Below are 18,712 nucleotides of genomic sequence, written 5' to 3' on the forward strand. Positions count from 1 at the left end.
GTTTCCCGAAGAATTCCAAGTTCTTGTTGCATTTGGGAGTTAGGTGTGGTGGCTAGGTACCAAAGCAATTGTTTGCTCTGCTATGGAGAAACAAAACCAGAAAATTTCTGGAGGCTGGGAAACTGCTTAAAGCTTCCAGTCCTAAGGCAGTTTCATGCTTGGAATAAAAGCTGAACAACCCATGCAGGTTGGCAAGAGAAAGCAAAGGGTGGAGAACAGGAGATACAAGGGAAAAGGATGGGAAGACTAAGGTCACTGGGTGCATTTTATGACAATCCCCTGAGGATTTGGTGCCTCACTAGAGAGCTTTGCCACCCATTCCTAGTTTTGGGGTGTGAAGTGATGATTCACCAACATGCTCCTGTTTTGCTTTGGAGAGGTGACATTTTAGCAGAGACTCTCTTGTGAAATCAGTAAAAACACCAAGCTCTGGTGGCGCATTTCTGGAGGTGTTCCCCACACCCAACACCTACGTCCCTGTCACTCTGTCCTGGACGTGCTCGTCTGCCCCAGACACTCGCCCACCTCCACGCTCCCGGACACTCACGTGTCGGTGCTGTGCTGAGCTTCATGTTCCCCAGGCTGCTCTCTCAAGAGATGCCATGATGAACACTCGGGTTCTGTGCACTTGCATCATCGTTGCCATGAATGAATCCTTCTTGGCAGCGAGAGCGGACGAGGATGGTGTCTGCCCTGTGTGTTGGGTGTCTCTGTGCTCCCCCTGGCGTGCAGGGGAGCCCCCACTGTTCTGCTGCTGGGGCGAATGGGGGCCTTGGCCTCAGCTTGGTCCCCAGCCTCCGACAGATCCATACAGGGGATTTTTGTAGCACGAGTTTCTGAGCTGAACTAGGGCCAAGTTCAGCCTAGAACTAACAAAGAGCTCCAGAACAGGTCTGCGAGACATGGCAGAGTCTGAGGATTTGGTGTAGGATGAATAACTCCTAATCTATAAAGTGGGCATAATGATCCTCCCCTGTGCAGCCCAGAGCCAGGGCTGGGCGCTCGGGGATGGAGATAAGCGAGGGAGGCCTGGCTGCTGTCCCGGGCTGGGCACGGGGTCGGGCAGCAGCGCTCCTCCCTGCGGCCGGGGTGGGGTGCCTGGGGTGTGGGAGAGCTGCTCCCGCTTTCCGGGGCTTCCTGGGAGCTCCTGCCCCGTGGCTCCTTTGGCATCCCGGCGGCCCTGGGTCCGGGCTGGCTTGTCACGGGGACCTCTCCAGGACCTGGGCTGGGGGGCGAGGAGCTCTGGCTGGGCTTCTCTGTTGGAATGGTGCGGTGGTGTCAGCCTGCTCCCAAAACTGGATGGGCCAGGGCAGAGCAGAGGAAGAACCAGGAGCTTTCAGCTTCCATACATGGGAAACCATCAAAAGCCAGGTAGCAACACCAGCTTTTGTCTGGTATTTCCAGAAAAACCCGGCAGGACCTGGCATCCCAGGGCATAATTTATTATGGAAAAATAAAATAATAAAGTACCAATCCCTTTGAGGCCTGAGTCATAGAAGCATCTTCTCATTAAAGCAGCTCCACCTCTCTGCCTGGTGTTTGCCAGCTCCATGCCTGTATGAATCCACTCCCTGAGCTGCCTCGCCCAGGGCAGCCTTCCTCCTACTCCTCCTCCTCTTCCTGCTGCCTGTGCTTCCCCAGTGCACCTCTCCTGCAGCACCCCTTCCCCTGTCTGGAGGAACATGAGCAGTTCCACATCTCAAGCCAGCTTCACCCCAGGCCCCCCATCTTTGGACCAGGTGGATGTTTTATTGGTGTGTGTGTGTTGCAAATATCTTCATCGTTTCACCCACCCACCTCCCACCCCTGCGCTATCAAGTTCTCTGGGCATGCCCTGGCTCCCACGTGCCCTTCTCCTGGCCGTGTCTTGTGAAGGTGTGTGTGGTATCTTTCCATGGCTCGCAGCTCTTCCAAGTGGCCCTCTGCAAGCAGGGGAAGGAGAGGAAGCTGCTCCTGGAGTAATTACCATCTGCATGTCCCGAAGGCAGGCAGCAGATGTTAGCAGAGGAGGACCGGATTGGAAGAGGGTGAGGGAGCAGAGGCTGGGGAAAGGGGCTCTGATTTTTCTTCTTGATTGCATATGAATATTTTAAACTGAAACTCAGTAGGACAAGAATCCCAGTTCTGCAAAGTTGATCCACGCGCTTGGAAACTTTAGGGGAAAGCTCCTTTGCTTGCTCTTGCTGTGTTTTCTGTCACTCACTCTGCTTTTCTCAGCTTTTTTTATGCTGCACTATTTAACTTTTCTTACTAAATAGCTTTCCTTTATGTCCTTCTTCCTTTCCATATTCCCACAGACCTGTCACTCTTTGTCACTCTCCTGGACTTCCATTCTGTCTTTGATTCTGTCTTGCTTTCCCCTTCCTTCCCCCCCTTCCATTGTCTTACTCTATTTTTCATTTTCCCATTTTTCTGTGGGCTGATATTCAGATGAGCAAACTTCTTCCAGTTAAAGGAGGTCATGAATATTAGGATTTTTCTATCAAACAATGAAATATGGCTCAAATTACTCTAAAGAATAGGGCCCTTTTCATAAACCACCTGCTGGTTTTTTTTGAAAGAAAGCACAACCACTCGCCTGTATGCTCCAAGCAGTTGTCTCACATCTCTACCTCGCCAAGCTTTGCCGTTCCAATTTCTTCTGCTGAATTTGTTGCTCTTGGTGGAGTAAGTCTGCTCTTCCCAGACTGCCAGCACCCAATGAGTCTGGGTTTGGGCAGGTTGGGACAGGATGGGGATTCTGGCAGGATCCTCACTACTTTAAATGTTGGTTTGTGATTGTGCTTTTTTGATTGCAGTGTGTATATTTTGGGGTTTTATTTTTGTTTTCGACAAATAACATTCTGGTCTGAAACTCGTTTGGTCTGAAGCTCTCAGCTTGACTCAGAGATCTTGTTCAGATGTTAGCAGCCAGTGGGGATGGGAACACGGGGCCCCCTCACCTTCTGCTCGTGCTGCTGGTGTGGAGCAGCCATCGCTCCCCGGCTTGAGGAGGCTGTGGTGCAGCTGACCTGCTCAGGCCTGCACACCAGCCCGGGCTGGGGTCATTTCCTCCTGGCTCTCATGCTCCTGTCCCTTTCCTCCCAGTTTCAGAAGAGGGCCTCTGAGCACAGTGGCCACAGCTGGCTCTGGGAAAGCCAAGTTTGTGCTGCAGGAGATCCTCCATTCCTTGTGGTGCTGGCCATGTTGCCAGGATAGTGCCGTGCCTTGGGCAGCACCAGAGCAGGGACGGGAGAGTGGTGGAGCTGTGCCCCAGGGACCTGGAGAGCTGCAAGCAGAAGAGCCTCTGTGCTCCCTTGGGAGGTGCCATAAGGCAGTCATGGGTAGTGCCAGAGGCAGGGACAACAGAGGACACCAGCTTGTCTCAGACTTACGTTTTGTTTTCAGTCCAGCCTATTTATACTCTTCATAGTTGCTATTTTTTCCAGTTACATGAATGTGTCTTGTCCTCACTGTCTTCCATCTTCCCTCAGCAAACCTTGCCCTTTCCTGCGTGTCTTTGCTGGGAAGCTCACAGCACCATTCCTGCTGGGCAAAGACCACACTGCTCTGAGGAGGCACCTCTCACTGGTGTGCTCGTTCCAGGAGCCTGCTCCAGCCCTTCCACCCTCTCCCACCTGCGTTTCCCTGGACAGAAACTGCACACGCAGCCTGGGCTGTGTGAGCACGGAGTTTGTTTTGCCAGGGTGACCTGTTTAATCATCTCATTTTCTGGTGGCCGTTTATTCCTCGTTTCCACGGTTACAGCCCCATTAAGAGGAGAAGCAATAAGGCAGCGAGTCAAACAGGTAATAAAAACATTAAAGCCATGTGCGCGCTGGGAGGGAGGGAGGGCGAGCAGCACTCAGTGAGACGAGACGGGCCGTGCCGGGGAGACAGCAGGGTCACAGGAGCCTGTGCACAGTGTGCTGACACCCAGCTCCGTGCCCAGCCTCTGCAGGGGCCTGACAAAGCGTCCTACAGCATCCCACAGCTTTCTGCCCTGCTCTGCTGCAGTGTGCTGACACTCGGGACAGTGGCACTGCCACCAGTGTGCTGCTCTCCCCATTGCTGTGCCACTAGGGCAGAGCTGCAAGTGGACAAAAGCACTCAAAATTAGAGTGTACTTTTTCTGTATTTCAGGGCTTTGACTGCCTGAAGATTCGTAACTTTCTCTTTAGTTTTGGTGGTGCTGGTGGACCCAAATACTTGTCCCTGGAGCAGCTCTGCCATGGCCCTTGCCGAGGCACCTGCCCTTCCTGGTGCTGGCTGTGCTGCACGGCTCTGCTCAGTTCCTGAAGCAGGACTGACTGTCCCACAGGCTGCACCGAGCTACTCACAGCCAGCTCCCTGACCAGCACAACCTAGAGTACTGTGACACTGGTTTGAGGCTTTCCTGGGTGGAAATAGCTGTTTGTGGAAGGCCATATTTCTGCAGCCTCCAGGAGAAGGCCAGATGCCATGAGATGGGATAGCAGGTCTCTGCTCCCCAGCAGCCACGGCCAGCAGTGACTGTGGGCTGGGGATGGCTGGGAGCTGCTCACCTGGGAGAGTGAGGGATGCCTTTAGGCCACTGGTAGAAATCAGGGGAGAGCTGTGGGTGGCACCGCTGGGAATTTGGTCTCTCCTGCTAGGAGGAATCCCCAGATTTCTGGGTTTTCATTATGGGCTCCTAAAAGGAAAGTAGCAAAATAAAGAAACCTAAGCAGCAACTCTGGAGTGAGGAGAAGGCAGAGCTCTGGTATCTCAAGAGAAAGAAGAGAACTGTTTTCAGCTCGCTTCCCTCCAGGCAGTGGTCCTCAGGGAGCCCCTCAGGGCTCTTGGAAGGTGGGAGCCTTTTGTCACTATGTGCTTGTTATCCCAAAACTGACTTGGCCAGCAACGAGATGGTGGCCTCTCTTCCTTTGGGAAATTTTAGGCCAGATGAATTCCTGGGTGTAAAACAATGACCTGACTGGCAAAAACCAGCAAAGTTACTTTTCCCTATAATTTCTCAGTGGCCATGGAGGCCAAACAGCATTGGAGCTTAGATGGTGAGGTGTTGGGTTTGAGGTGGGAGTCACTGCCATGAAGGAGCAGGTGCCCATGGGCTGAGAGGATTCTGACCTGTGAATAAGAGTGAGTTTCACTGTGAATGAACAGAGTTTAAATATAACAGTCCCACTCATCTAGGTGGCACAGCACTGACAGCAAAAACAGAAATATTCAGAAAAGCAAACTATAAAGGAGAGCAAGAAAACAGTCACAGAACTGCAGTGAAATGGGGTGCTTTACCTGCTAGCTCTCTCTGTTGAAAGAGTCTGCCCTGTCACAGCCCTGTTTTGCCCTGGTGGGATTTTTTTTTATTATTTATTTCTGACATTGTTTTAGGTTTTACAGTTTCTTTTCTGCAGACTTTATCAGAAAGCATATTTGTGGTGAGAGCCTGTGAAAGGACCTGGCTTGCTGAGTAAATGTTCAACGTGGAAATGAGCCGCATGACCTTGAGGAGGGGAGAGGGAGGAAAGCTGACAGAAATTCATAAAAAGCTGAAAAAGAAAAGAACAAGGAGAAGGGAGGGGAGAGAAAAAAAGATAAAAGGCCTGGCCAGTCTGGAAGAAGTCACACAAGAGAGGAATAATGGCCTTTCTTGTTACAGCAGTGACTGGACCTGTCGTATTAGGCATCTTAAAGAGCCCAATTCTAAGTTGTGCTCAGCACTGACACTTTGAAAATAGGCCCATTTAAGGTGACTCAAGTTGGGCAACAAAAGTCAGTAGTCACTTTAGATCATCTTGGCCTGTGTTCAGAAGGGTGAATTTTATCCTTGGCCAAAGGCCAGTGGGAGGCCCTTCTGTGTTCTGTTCCCGTTCCCAGAATAGGACGTGGGGTGGCTCCTGCAGCTTGTGCCAGCCCTCTGGGGCAGGGGCAGAGCCCACTCTGCTCAGGCTGTGGGCTGAGCCCTCCCTGTGCAGAAGGCAGTGGTCGCTGGCTGGGCTCATGTGTCAATCCAGTTGTCTGTGGGCACAGAAACTGGGCTTGAATTCATTTGTGGAATTTTTGGGGAGCTGTGGGTGTCTAGAGAAGGAGCTGGATGGAGCATTGTCTCTGTCCTCGGTGCAGGACCCGACAGTAGCAGCAGTGCAGGAGGCTTCCCAGCCATCCCTGGAGCTCCTCAAGAATGTGAGATTGAGATGGAGACCCTTGCTTTAGAAAACTAATGAGGATGTCAGTCAGAAAAGACCAACAAAACACTGTTGCAAGGAAGAAACTTTGAGTGGAAATACCCTGCTGTCACTGCCAGAGACCAAGGTGTGAGGTCCAAGCATGCTCTGGAGCTTGGCTTTCCAGAACTGCCTGGTTTGGGCTTGGAAATGAAAGAAATCAAACTTTTTCCAGTAGGGAAAAGTCTTGTCTAGTGATGACCTCAAAATATTTTCTCTAGCAGTGCAGTGTGATGTCAGACAGACAGTATGTGGCTGGGTGGGAAGTGCAGACAGCATGGGCCCGAGTGCCTGACACACGGGAAAACATCAGTCCAGGCTTTGGGAGGAACTGGAGCAAAGTCACCAGCGCAGATGCCAGAGCAAGGAACTGTAACTGCACATTTAATAGCTTTGGATGTTTGCTTTTATGTGACAGTTGCTGCTCAAGCAATCAGATTGGAGAATTCTAGACTTGCGTGGATTTCAGGGATTTTATTTGTATGTGCTCAGCACAGGACACGAGTTGGATGGCAGCATAGGGGTTTTTTCAACGGGAGAAGGGCCCTGTACCCTGCTCCTCCATGCCCTTGTGCACCTTGATTTTATGAGCTGAGCCTTCCCCTCTCACTCCTGTCTCTTACTCTTCCCTGAAGTCACTGTACCTCCAAAAACACCTCACTCACCTGCTCCCTCTGGTCCCAGCATCCTCCCACACTCCCCGGAGCATCCTCTGTCCTATTCTTGTTCTCCCTGATGTGTTAAGCTGCCCCTGCAGAAGAAGCCCTGCCCTGTGCCAGAAGCCCCATCTGGAAGTCAAGCAAGCATGCTCCGAGTGCTGGCCCTGCCCGGCCTCCCTGCCCAGCCTGGGGTGCAGCTGAAACTGTCCTGTGAGAGCTGCAAGGCAGAGGCATGTTTTCACAGTTTATTCTCCAAAAGGAGAGCCTGCAAGGGGTGAGGGGCAGACTCCTTGCAGTGAAGGTGTTAACAAATAGCAGGTGATTAAACATGACAAGCAGTGACATTTCTGTGTGGGGTTCTCAGTACCAGCAATGCCAAGAATGAAGCTATAAACCCTGACATTTTGTGTTATGCACTGAGGTTTTTAATAGACATCTTTCTCTCCCTCACCCCTGTTTGTTTCTTTTATTCCTCTATTCTCTTCTGTCCTCTTCTCCCTTTCCTCTCTCTTCCTGATCCTCAGCCTGGCTCTGTCCCGTCCCAAGCGCCCCCACCTCCATTTCCCATCCCTCCCTCCCCGCTCTTATCTTTGCTCTCTTGCTTCACCGGACCCATTTGTTCAATGTCCTTCACTTTAGCTTTTGTTTCTCTCTTCCTCCCTATTTTCTTGTTACACTTTTCCAAGATTTTTTGCTTTTCGTGGCACCATTCACCCTTCCTTGCTCTTCTCTTCCTCCTCGTAGCTGCGGTCTCTGCCATCTGCACGCGCTGGCAGGCTCTCACACATAAGCACTCCCACACTCTGTTGCACACACACTGGCTCTTCCCGCACACTTCCCTGCTCCCCCCACGCTCCCGCTCTCTCCTGCTCCGTCTCTCACATACGCTCGCACTTGCTCTTTTCTTTCTGTGCTTCCCCTCTCCTGCTCTTCTTTGTCTTTGTTACTCCCTTCTGCTGTCATCCTCCCTCTGTCTGTTCTTTTCCACTCTCTCCCCTTCTCCCTCCCTTTCCTTTCTCTTTTTGGGGTCTGATGTAATACTCTAACCATGGGCAGCCAGGCCAGTTGCTTGTCAGGGAGCAGGTGTCCCACCCCTGAGTGATGTTTTTGTTAATAACATTTTTGCCCTGACTCAGAAGCCGTCATTTTGGAGATTGGTTGGTGGGTTTTTTTAAGGACAGGAGCTGAGGAGGCTGAGCTTTTGGGAACAGTTGCTGGGTTTGTACTAAAAGGACTGCAACAGTTGTTCTGCTGAGCAAGAAACGTTGGAACAACTGCAGATTCTCTTCCCACTGCCCCCCCCCCCCCCCCATCTATCCAAAGGGCATTTGGAGGTGACACCCAATGCACAGTCCCCCTTGCAGCCAGCTCTAATTGGAGCTGACGAGCTGCCACTCGTTCTTGGCCTTGGAAATGGGGCACTTTGCTGCTGGAGGTGGCCCTACTCAGCCCTCTTTATTACAAAAAACATTTCCTCCTCTTCTGCCTTCTCCTGGTGGTGTTATGGGCACAAAATTAGCAAAATGCCAGAGTGGCCAGAGCAGTCAAACACAGGGCTGTCCTCAGCAGGTCACCTGTCCTGGAGCTCAGCAGTTATGGCCCAGCTTCGTGACCTGGGCGTAAGAAAGGGGTCTTCAGGCACAGGAGGATAAAGGGGTCATGGTGGTCACCAGCCCTGCCTGGCTCCCTGTGTCTTACCAGCCTGTGATCCCTTCCATGCAGAGGCTGAGGCAGGGCATGATGCTTCCCAGTAGGCAGGGTGGAAATGGTGTGGGCAGGCCCGTCAGAGCCCGTCCTCTCTGCTGAGGCAGCCGTGCTATTGCCCCCCAGGCCAAGACCTTCCCACCTGGCCGGCCCCAGTGAGAGCCACACTGCACAAGTCATCTCAAAGTGCCTCCTGGGGACTCGAGGCACCTCCAGGGGCTCTTGGAGCGGCACAGCTATTCCTTCTCACATGGCTGCAGCACCTCTGCCTCTCCCCAGGTCCCTGGGGAAGGGCTGTAGGGAGCTCCTGGGGAATTACCAGGCACGGGGTCTGTGCTGTGCATCAGGAATGAACTGGCCCATGCAGCTGACACCTCTGCGCTGAGAGCAGCCAGCGTGGGCGAGAGGCTCTGCTGGGTGGACAGAGAGGACAGAGGCTGGGGCAGCTCCTGTGGCAGGAGGTTCCCAGGTCCCCATTGTGAGGGGCTTGGCAGGCATTTGAAATGAGTTCAAACTAAACTGCAGCTTCAGTCCCAGTATTTCCTCTTCCTTGACTCTGCACTCATTCTAAAAATCAAAATACTTCTCCATAAAGAACTGCCTTCCCATAAAAGGGCCTCTCCTTCCCTGTCTGCCCAGGTCTTATTGATCAAGCACCACAGACGGTGGCTGCAGCTTCAGTTGCCAAGTAGGGCAGATCAATAGAGACTCGATAGGATGGGATTTTTGGCAGCTGGAACATATATTTGTTCCTGCTTCCGTCCCACCGTCCCTCTGGGAAATGGTTGGTGTCACAGTGGAAGCAGGTGGAGCAAAGCTCCATCCTCCTGCTTGCTGCTCACCTTGTCATGTGTCCTCTGTGCTGCAGCCCTGGGACCAGAGGCCTCTGCGGGAGCATGTGTGGGGCTGCAGAGAATGTGGGGCACGTGTGGAGACAGAGTAGTCCCACCCTGGGCTGGCTCCCCTGGCCCCTCTCTGCTGCTTGCCTTTTACAATGGCCAAGTTCACTCTTGTATACTGGGGCAATCCCATGGGTCATTCCAGGCTCCCCAAAAGCAGTACTTGGCCTTTATTGTTTTCCCAGTCTCTATTCAACTAGTGTTTCTTCCCTGCCTGGATCCAAAGTCACTCCCCTCTGCCCTTCCCTTCCCTCAGTACTGCTGTCATCTTCCCTGAGATGGGGAGAGCAAGTCACGGTGATGGGAAGTGACTTTCTGAAGGCCAGAGGGACTTTGTGCTGGAGCTGGGGTTCGGGGCCATGCTTCTGGCTGTCCTTTAGCAGCACGCAGCCCCATGGCCATGGGCTTGGGACAGTGCATCCCCACTTGGAGCCTTCCCAGGCTGCCCTGTCCCCGTGGGACCGAAAGCTGTGGGCTGGTCTCCAGCATGAACTGGGGGAATGAGGGGCAGAGGGGAGCACTGGGGAGGAGAGGGATGCTGTGCAGACTTGTCTTTCTCCATCCTCTCTGAAGAGCAGTTAGCTCTGCCATAAGATGTCCTTAACCCTTGCTAGCCCTCCTGGCTGCCCAGCCTCTGGCAGGTGCTGAGCGCCACGCACAGAGAAGTTAATGAAATGAGTATTTTGGGGAGGGGGGGAGGGAGGCTGTGTACTGCACCCTGGGGCCCTGGGTTTATTAATGGTGACCTGCCATTAAAGACTAAAGTGCTAACCTGGTCATATTTAGCAGCTTTCAGTGGTATCCCAGTGGTCTCTGCCTGCAATATCAACTCCTGCTTTCCCCCGCAGCCCCAGCTCAGCAGGAGCTGACTCCAGAGTTTCTCTGCTACAATGAGTCTGGTGGGCAGCACTAAGAAGTCTCTGTGCTGCTGCTGCCAGACAGATTTCCACCTCCTCCTGCTGCTTCACGCAGCTTCCCCCTCTTACTGCCAGGTCTTGCCAGGCAGCGCTTGGAAAAGAGGACCAAGTCCTGGCATCTTCACGATTTCCTTTATACAGACAGAGCCTGGGGGTCACTAGGAGAGGGAGATGTGCCAGCATGAAGCTCAGAGGGTTTGGCCATGAAGAAGAGGCATACTCCGGCTCTGCAAAGCATTTCCACAGAGCTCTTCGAGAAGGCACTGGCAAATTATCCCTCTGAGGTGGCAGGCTGGGAAGCGAGGCAGCAGCTCTGCCAGACCTGATTAAAACAGGACTCAAGGCTAACAGCTTCAGGTCAGGGCAGGAGGGCTGCTCCCACTGCTGCTGTCCCTCTTGCTCCAATCTAAGAGGGATGTGGAAAACCCAAGCTTGGGGGGATGTCCCCTAGGGGATATCAGCAGTTGGATATTGCAGTGACAGGCACTTTAGAAAGATGCTGGGAGCTGCTGCTGCTGCTGCTGGTCCAGGCAGGGATCAGTGTTAGCAGAGGAAAAAAAAAGCCCCAGAGTTTCCTTGAAGCTAATTCTGCTCTTGATGCTTCCCCAGAAGCAAGATCCTGCTGTGCTCTGTGTGCCAACTGAGATTATTGCTTTCCCTGATCACTTCTTCCTGGATTAAAACCTCAGCACAGAGTATTTTGCAGTGTGTTATTCCAGGATACCCCCTAGAAGCTCCACATGGTGCAGGCTCTGGCAGAGATACCAGGGACTCATGAGGGAATGCAGCCCAGGCTGCTCAGATCAGGAGGTGGGGTGCACCTGCCCCCTCGCCCTTCGGTCTGGCCGGAGGTGGGGGCACAAAGAGCAAGGCTGCAGGGATCCTCCTCCCTCCAGAGCCCCGCAAGCCACAGATGCCTGTCCTCGCAGCCCTGCCCTTGCTGTGGGCATGTTTGTCAGTGTGGGCTGCAGGCCATTCCCCAGCAGAGCCAGCGAGGGCAGGGGCCTTGTTCCAGCAGAGCTGCAGCCCTCGCAGCCTCCCAGCAGGACGAGTGCCGCTTTGGCAGCCAGGCTGGGGGCAATCCTCGCTCTCTGCTTTGGCTCTGTGCCCCAGCTGATCTGCAGCCAGGTTTTGCTGTAATCCCTACATCCTGTTGCAGGTCCTTAATCAGCTGGAGGCAGCCTGGAAAAAAAAAACCCCAAAACCCAAACCCCAAACTGTTGTGGTTAAAGCTCCCCACTGCCAGGCAGTGGGGAGGGGTGGGCAGCAGCCTTCCCAGGCACCAGGTGGGAGACGGGAAGGGCTGGGAGAGATCACAGTTCCCTTGGTAAGGATGGAAGCAGAGGAAAGGGTGTTTGTTACTGCTGGGGGTCCCTGCAGGACCCACTCATGCTGTTCCCCTGCGGAGTGGATGGGTCTGGGTTTGAGGCATTGACTGCTCCTGTTCTCCCACTGCCGGCTCAGCTCTGGACACTGCCCCTTCAGCCCTCACTGGGCAGGCTTGGAAACTCTCCGGGTTGTTGTTGAGTTGGTTTTTTTCCCATTTAATGCATAGAATAACACTGATGGGTCTGAACAGCTCCAGCCAGGCGACGAGGGGAAAGAATAACAAGCTCCTGAATGTCAGGCAAAATTATGGGCCATTGCTATTTAGGGTGAGTCTGGTGGATTTAGGGCCTCTCTGTTCTATTGTCCTGGCTGCTCTGAGCATTGGAGCAGGCGAGACACAAGTCGGGAATTTTGTTGCAGAGCATGTTCAGGGGAAGGCTGGTTCTGAGCGTTTCCGGAGTGAAACAGCAGCAGTGGGGGAGAGGGGACTGTTTCTGCTGGAAAGTTGGTGAGATGTGATACTGGAGGCTGGAAGTCCTGGAGAGGTGGTTATCCAGCAGAGAACAGAGCCCCTTTGCATCCTGGTTTCTGTCAGGATTCAGCTCCAGATGTTCTTCACACTCCCCGAGTCTGTGTAGGGTTGGTCTCCATCCGTCAGACCTGGGCTGACTCCAGCTGCTGTGTCCCTTGGCAGACCCTGCTGGTCCCCACTGCATCTCAGGGGCACACGGCTCCTTGTCTACCCTTGTGAAGCATTCAGGGATGCAGTTCATGTGAAAAACAGTGCCTATATGTGTGTGTTCAATGGGGAGTAGGGGTTTTGGTGTCATCTCTTGGATCACTTATTGCTGGCACTGGTGATGTAACCAGGGCTGGCACTGCCCTCGCATTGCCAGGTGTCAGGGGAAGGCCCCAGCTGAGCAGCATAAGCATAGGAGGACACAGAAAGGCTGAAGAAAGGTGTTACACCGTGTGATAGAAGGGGATTGTCCATGGGAAAGTGATGTCTTTACAAGTGCTGAACAGGGTGTACCCTAAGCTTCCAGATTTTGGCAAATACATTCTGTCCCATGCCAGGATGGGGAGGAGTGGCAGAGAGCAAGAAAGCCATTCAGGCCTGGCTGTCTGCATAGGTGTGAGGCTCAGCAGGGTGAATTCTTTGCTTCTTTAGGGCTCTTTTTATTTGACCGGATTAAAAAGCCTATTTGAGTTTCTTAAACCATTTAATCTAAAATCCCCAGGTAGATGCGCCATTGGATTCAGTTTTAAGCTTATAAACAAAATAGGTCTGTGTTTGTCTCTTCTTCATTTTGTTTTAAAGAAGAAGGGTTTGACCTGTCCTCCCTGGAGCTGGGGGGCTGTTGAGCTTCTGGTGCCTGTGAATCCCCGTGAGCTTCTGAAGGGTGGGAAGGTGCAGAGACTGGGGTGCTGCTGTGACCTTCCTGCAGCTCCAGGGCAGGTGTACGTGTGGCCTGGGCAGGTGGGAGCAGGGGCTGGGCTCCACTGGCTGGTCCCCAGGGCTCAGTACCTGCAGATGACTGAGTGTAGGTAAAATTCCAGTAGAACCATTGCTCTGCAGATAGTCTGGGTATGTGGAAAAGGAGAAGACCATAGGAGATGGGAGAAAGTGTGAGGAAAGCATGGAATGGTCTGGGTAATTCCATTCCTTTTGAGAGGAAGCTGGTTCTCCTCTGCTCCCAGAGTGTCCAGCTCTCTCCAGGGTTTCCTCCTGCATCCATCCTCTCTACTCAGTCTCCTCTACAGTGCCATGTGGCTTATTGCTGCCACTCCCTGTGCTTCAGAGGAGGTTCCATTGTCCCCAGAATGACAGGTCAGGATTTGTTCTCAGGAGAGAGGTGCTACTGATGGCTGTGGCAGCTGCAGGAATGTCACAGGTCTGTGGCCCACAGTGCCAGATCCTCTGAAGGAGGGTACCAAACCTGCAGCAGGTGGGTGTAAGATGATCTGCCCCTGTGTCTCCTCACAGTGCTTTCCCTGTGTCCAGAGTCACTGCACACATGTGGGGTGACAGTGGCAGTGCTCAAACCAACTGCAGGATCCCTTCCAGATCCTGTCCCAGTGCTGGGAGCACAGCAGCAGTGCTGGGCCATCCAGCTCCCTCGTGCAGCCATGCAACATCTCGTCCTGCACGGCCGGAGAGGGGCCAGGAGGGCGGGCTGTCCTCACCTCTTGTGGTCTTTGCTGTGAGCAGAGAGGCCTCCTGTGTCCAGGCTCTCAAGGAGATGCTCTGTCCAAGGGGAAGGTGGGAACAGAACTGTATCCTTCCCGCCTTCCTTCTCCCAAGGAGCTGAAGACAGACAGAGGGACAGGCATCTGTCCGATGGCAGCTAGAATAGGAGGGAGCCCTGTTGGCTTTGCCCAGGGAGCCTCTTTCTATATGGAAATGAAGAATTTAGGCTAATGGAGCTCAACCATCTCTAATTTTGCGATGGCAGGAGGATTTTGATTGAAAGTAATTAAGCAAGCTAGCTGTAAAATTAATTAAAGCAAAAGGGGGGGATTTTTTTATTGGATTGGATAGCGATATAGCGGCTGTCAAATGGGGGACGGATGGGGGTGACCTGAATTCTCTGCCCTCCCTCCTCCCACTCGGGACGTTTATGTCACTTTAATCTCCTTACAGCGGCTGGTGTGCATTTGTTTGAAATAATCAAGGAAATATGGTCAGAAATTGTCAGCTTTCAGATCTAATTTACCTGACAGCCCTGCGCAGACCAGTAAGCCTCTGTGTGCGTGTGTGTGTGGTGCATGCGACTGTGTGGTCATGGAGGACTCCTTGTCTCCCCTCGCCCCTGTTTTTGTTCATTCTATCTTCTCCTGATTCCTAGCAAAAGTACTTCTGACATATCTGGGGCCACCCAGCACCTTGCAGGAAAAAGAAATAAGTTTGACAATTTTCCTGCAGACCCTTCTCCACCCCCACCTTCCCATCACTATCTCCTCCCAACCTGCTGCCTCATCCTTGCACCATAACCAGCTTTAGGGTTTAGGCAATATAGGATTAGGGGAGGTGGCTGTAATTCTTTATTCCAGATGGCTGGCAACTGCTAAACCCACTGTCACAAGCACTGAGTTATAAAAATACTTAAATTAGGCCCTTTGTTTCAGCCCCTGTCCCTGCCAAGCAGCTATCCTGGTGTCCTGCCGGGAGCTCAGCTTGCACAGAACAGGTGGGGGACTGAGTCCAGACTGTAATGATGATGCTGGGGAGAGGCTTCTCCGGACTCACACCTACCTGGATTCCCTTGCTCAGCTCCATCTGCTTCTTTTTTTGCCTTTAGCTCTTAAAGAGAGATCTGCAGCAAGAAGGTGCTGGGCATGAGTTGGTGTGTGCTCACTTAGCAGGTGAACGTCCCAGTCCAGGGGCGTAGAAAGGCTGCAGTTCCTGCCCATCTGACTGGGTGGGTGGGGGTGTGCACATTCCTGACAGAAATCTCAGGCTTCCCCCTGGACCTAACCCTGCAAGACCCTGGTGAGCTGAGCTCAGCGTACTGAATCTGGGGAAGGAGGGCGACAGGACTAGTGTTTCCTCAGAGCTGCCCTGGTGCCTCACATCTGTCTGCTAGGTTGGCTCTTAGGGTTATTATTTACTATTTATTATTATTCATTAAGCACCAAGAGAGTTTGGGCTTTTGTTTGTTTTGTTTGGGTCTCCACATAGAGGCCTTTGCTGAGGCAGACTCCAGTGCCAAGACCTCTGGCACTTTTACAATTACAGCCCGTGATCCTACTGTATTGTTTATGTAATGACTCTCAGTCCCGAGGGATTCTGCAGCCTTTCTGAGACCAGAGCACCCAGCACCTGGCAGGGAGAGTGCAGGGCAAGTGCTGGACCCTGGTGCCAAGGAAAACCTCTGGGCTTTATGTCCCAGGGAATCATTAATATGTAGAGGGCTCAGGCTGGACCTGCTGTGAGGATCCACATACAGGGGAGTTGATTAGGCTGCTTGGGAAGGAACAGATGATTCATCCCTGCCTGGTGTCTGTGGCCACAGGGTCTCTTAGTAGCTCAGACCTGATGTTCTGGCTGTTGGATGTCTGCAGCCCACCAGTCTTTCTCTCATACAGGGAGCTGAGTTGACTGGTCCTTGTGGGCCAGCTGATGTGAGCAGTCCCTGAGTGTCCCAGAGCACCCCAAACTGTGTCAGCATGGGGACTGAAACCTCTAGTTGTTAGTGGAGGGCTCCACACCAGCTCTGTAACCTGCAGGACATGGGTAGGACTGGTGATGACCAGCTGCATGGGGCTGTGCTGAGGTGGGTGATGAGCTCATCACCATGATTCTTGGGTTTAATTCCAGCTTTGCCACTGATTTGCTTTGTGTCTGTAGCCATGTGAATGCATAGCTTTGTGCCAGTGCTTCCTCATCAGTATAATGGGTATAATTAGGCTTCCCTGATTGACGATGGCGCTGAACACTGAGTGTGCTGGCAGACTGTTTGCTTTTGTTTTAAAGTCCCTTCCAAAAAAAAGGAGGTAAGATCAGATTTTAGGGTGCTGGTTCCTATATCGTATTGCAGATATATGTGGGTTAAGGTCTCTGACAATACCCAACCCTTTCCTTGTGGGATGGGTCTGCTCTGAAGAGTTGGCTTCCCCTAAACCTAACAGGACAGAGTTAGGTTAAGACTAAGTGCTTCTAAGTACTGTCTCCTCTGTATTCACCAAAATACAGAACGTGGCACTGCTGATCTTCTGTGTTAATTACAAATATAACAGAATGTAACATGAGGAATAGTCTAAATAATTTCATGGCCTGTTAACCAAAAGAGAGCTGAAGTTCTGGGACATGGACCAGGCTACCACTGATAATGGTATCTGAATTCAGTGGTGTCTGGAGGAAGGGTCACACCATGCTGGCTGCTCTGATTTCCCACTGTAGATTGCAAGACCAGATGATTAAGAGTGCATTAGATAATCTTCTAACATAACATTCCCTACAGGCAGTTACTGGCATTGCTGTAGAGACATCCTGAACGACGTGTTGGAAAAGGAAGTGCACAGGACAGTCTTTCTGCACTGTGAACATGTTTGAGACCCCCATGCAAAGCTGTGCTCTGTTCTGACTCCAAGTCTCCTCAGACATGGCCGAGGAAAATGCACGTGAGTGCTGGCCTGGGGGCACCTTCTGTTGTTCTATTTGCACCTGCTTGTACTTGTTCAACACCTCTCCCCTCTCAAGCTCTGCCACTCTCACTGCAAATGAGTCTGGAGACCCTGACTCCAGCACAGCCGGGAGTTGAGAAACATCCCATAGCTGGGTAGATGGGATGAAAAGTTCAGATTTGGGTGGCGTTTCTTTTTCTCTCAGTTTAGTGTGAGTGGCAGTGGAAAGGCATAAGCTCCCTTCTGTCACTGATGTGGTATCAGCTGGGAAATTCTCTCCTGAGCCCAGCAGAGTGACACGAGCATAAGATCAGTCAGAGAAGGATCAAGCCCAGCAAGCTGGGAAGAGCTGAGGCACTGGGCTGAGTGTCTGGAGATGAGCTGCCCTTGCTCCGTGGGTGGGGGGGAGAGTCCCCCAGAAGGGGATGGCAGCTCAACTAGCATCACTTCAGAGAGTGGGAGTGTGCAGAGAGGCCTCAGGAGTGAGTCAGGAAGACAGACACCTGTACCTGCCTTTCCTGTGAACTGCTGACCCTCACACAACATCCTGCTCCAGTGCTGAATCCTGGCTGCTGTTCCTGTGCATCCAGCTGGCTTGGGGCAGCAAAAAGAAGAAAAAAACAGAGCCAGCAGCTCAGCTGGTCAGGGGTTTCAGTCAGAAGTTGTCCTGCCTGAGTTGCAGTGGATTCAGGGCTTACTTTGGAAACTGTTTCTAGGGCAAGTCTGAACAAGCCAGTGGCACCTAATTTCCCAGGGAGATAGAAAAGCCACACAGAAAAAAAAATGTTGCAATAGAAGTGTGGGGATAAGAGAACAATAGTGTTGCTGGCCAAACAAGGCTGTGGATGAAGATGTTCCTTCCCCATCCCATTTACCTCCCTGGCAGTGGGACCCAAGGACCTCAGGAGGATTCAGGAAGGGTTCTGCAAAGACACCCTGAGCAGGGAAGGGGGTGCTGAATGGGACAAAGCAGCAAGGGAGACATGTAGAGCTGTGTGTCAGGCAGCTCAGCTACTGGGGCCCAGTTAAAACACAGGTGTTAAGTAAGAGTGCATCAGTGTGCCTTCAGCTCAACCTCTCCTTTCCCCCTTGCCTCCACCTCATGTTCTCCCTGGAGCTCCAGGCAAGTTTATCAATTTACACCCAAATGCAGTAGAATCACCAAGGTTGACAGGGTTTTGGTTTCATTAAATTTGGACCTTAACATGCCAGCCCTCCACCCTGGCACGGGTTTGCAGGGCTGTCATGGGTGATGCAGGCTTCCTCATGGCTTGATAAAGCAGCACCTTGGAAGCCTGAGCTGAATTCACATCATAGAATTGTTTAGGTTGGAAAAGACCTTTAAGGTCATCAGATCCAGCCATTAACCTGGCACTGCCAAGCCCACCTCACAAAGGGAGTTACCCTCCAAGAAGCGTGAGCAGGCACGCTGGGTCCCAGTGTCCTCACTCGTGTGACCTGCACTGGTGCCATACTGGGGCTTCTGGGGACGTCTCCTGAGGTTTTCTCCTCCTGCCCCCCAGCAGAGGGAAGGGGGCTCTGGGCTGATGGAACAGCTGGTGATGGATGTGTCCATGGGTGTCCTCATGGCAGTAGGGCAGTGCCCAGGTCGGGTCAGCTTCCCAGACAGATCAGGAGCCAAGTCCTAGATTTGGGAGAGGCTCAAGGCAGCACTCCCTGAGTTCCCTCTGCACAGAAGATACACCCTCACGGAGCTGTCTTTTTATTTGCAAACTGAGCAGTTGTACTGGAAGAGATTTAGCAAACATGGGACTGCACAATGCTGTGTGTACTGAGTCACACATCAGGGCTGGAGCCAGCTAGTACTGTGAGCTACTGAGGCAAACATTTGAGAATAGCTACAATAGGCACCAAAAATATCTTCAGATGAGATC

The 18,712-nt window shown here is 52.4% G+C and overlaps 1 protein-coding gene across 26 annotated transcripts in view; it reads left to right on the forward strand.

Moving 5' to 3' along the window:
• Positions 1-18,712, forward strand: part of CASZ1 (castor zinc finger 1) — a 192,573-nt gene that overhangs the window by 112,058 nt on the left and 61,803 nt on the right. For 12 of the 26 annotated variants that reach the window (XM_038159639.1, XM_038159640.1, XM_038159642.1 and 9 more), the window contains one exon: positions 16,655-16,814. The exons of 10 other annotated variants lie outside the window; for them this stretch is intronic. In XM_038159639.1, coding sequence (XP_038015567.1) covers positions 16,796-16,814 — 19 coding nt within the window. In that variant the 5' untranslated portion in view covers positions 16,655-16,795. Of the gene's footprint in view, positions 1-3,473; positions 3,789-13,707; positions 14,429-16,654; positions 16,815-18,712 lie in introns of those variants that run through there. 4 more of the 26 variants (XM_038159641.1, XM_038159647.1, XM_038159654.1 and 1 more) reach the window with 3 other exon arrangements.

Source organism: Motacilla alba, chromosome 21, assembly GCF_015832195.1.
Source record: "Motacilla alba alba isolate MOTALB_02 chromosome 21, Motacilla_alba_V1.0_pri, whole genome shotgun sequence".
NCBI lineage: Eukaryota > Metazoa > Chordata > Aves > Passeriformes > Motacillidae > Motacilla > Motacilla alba.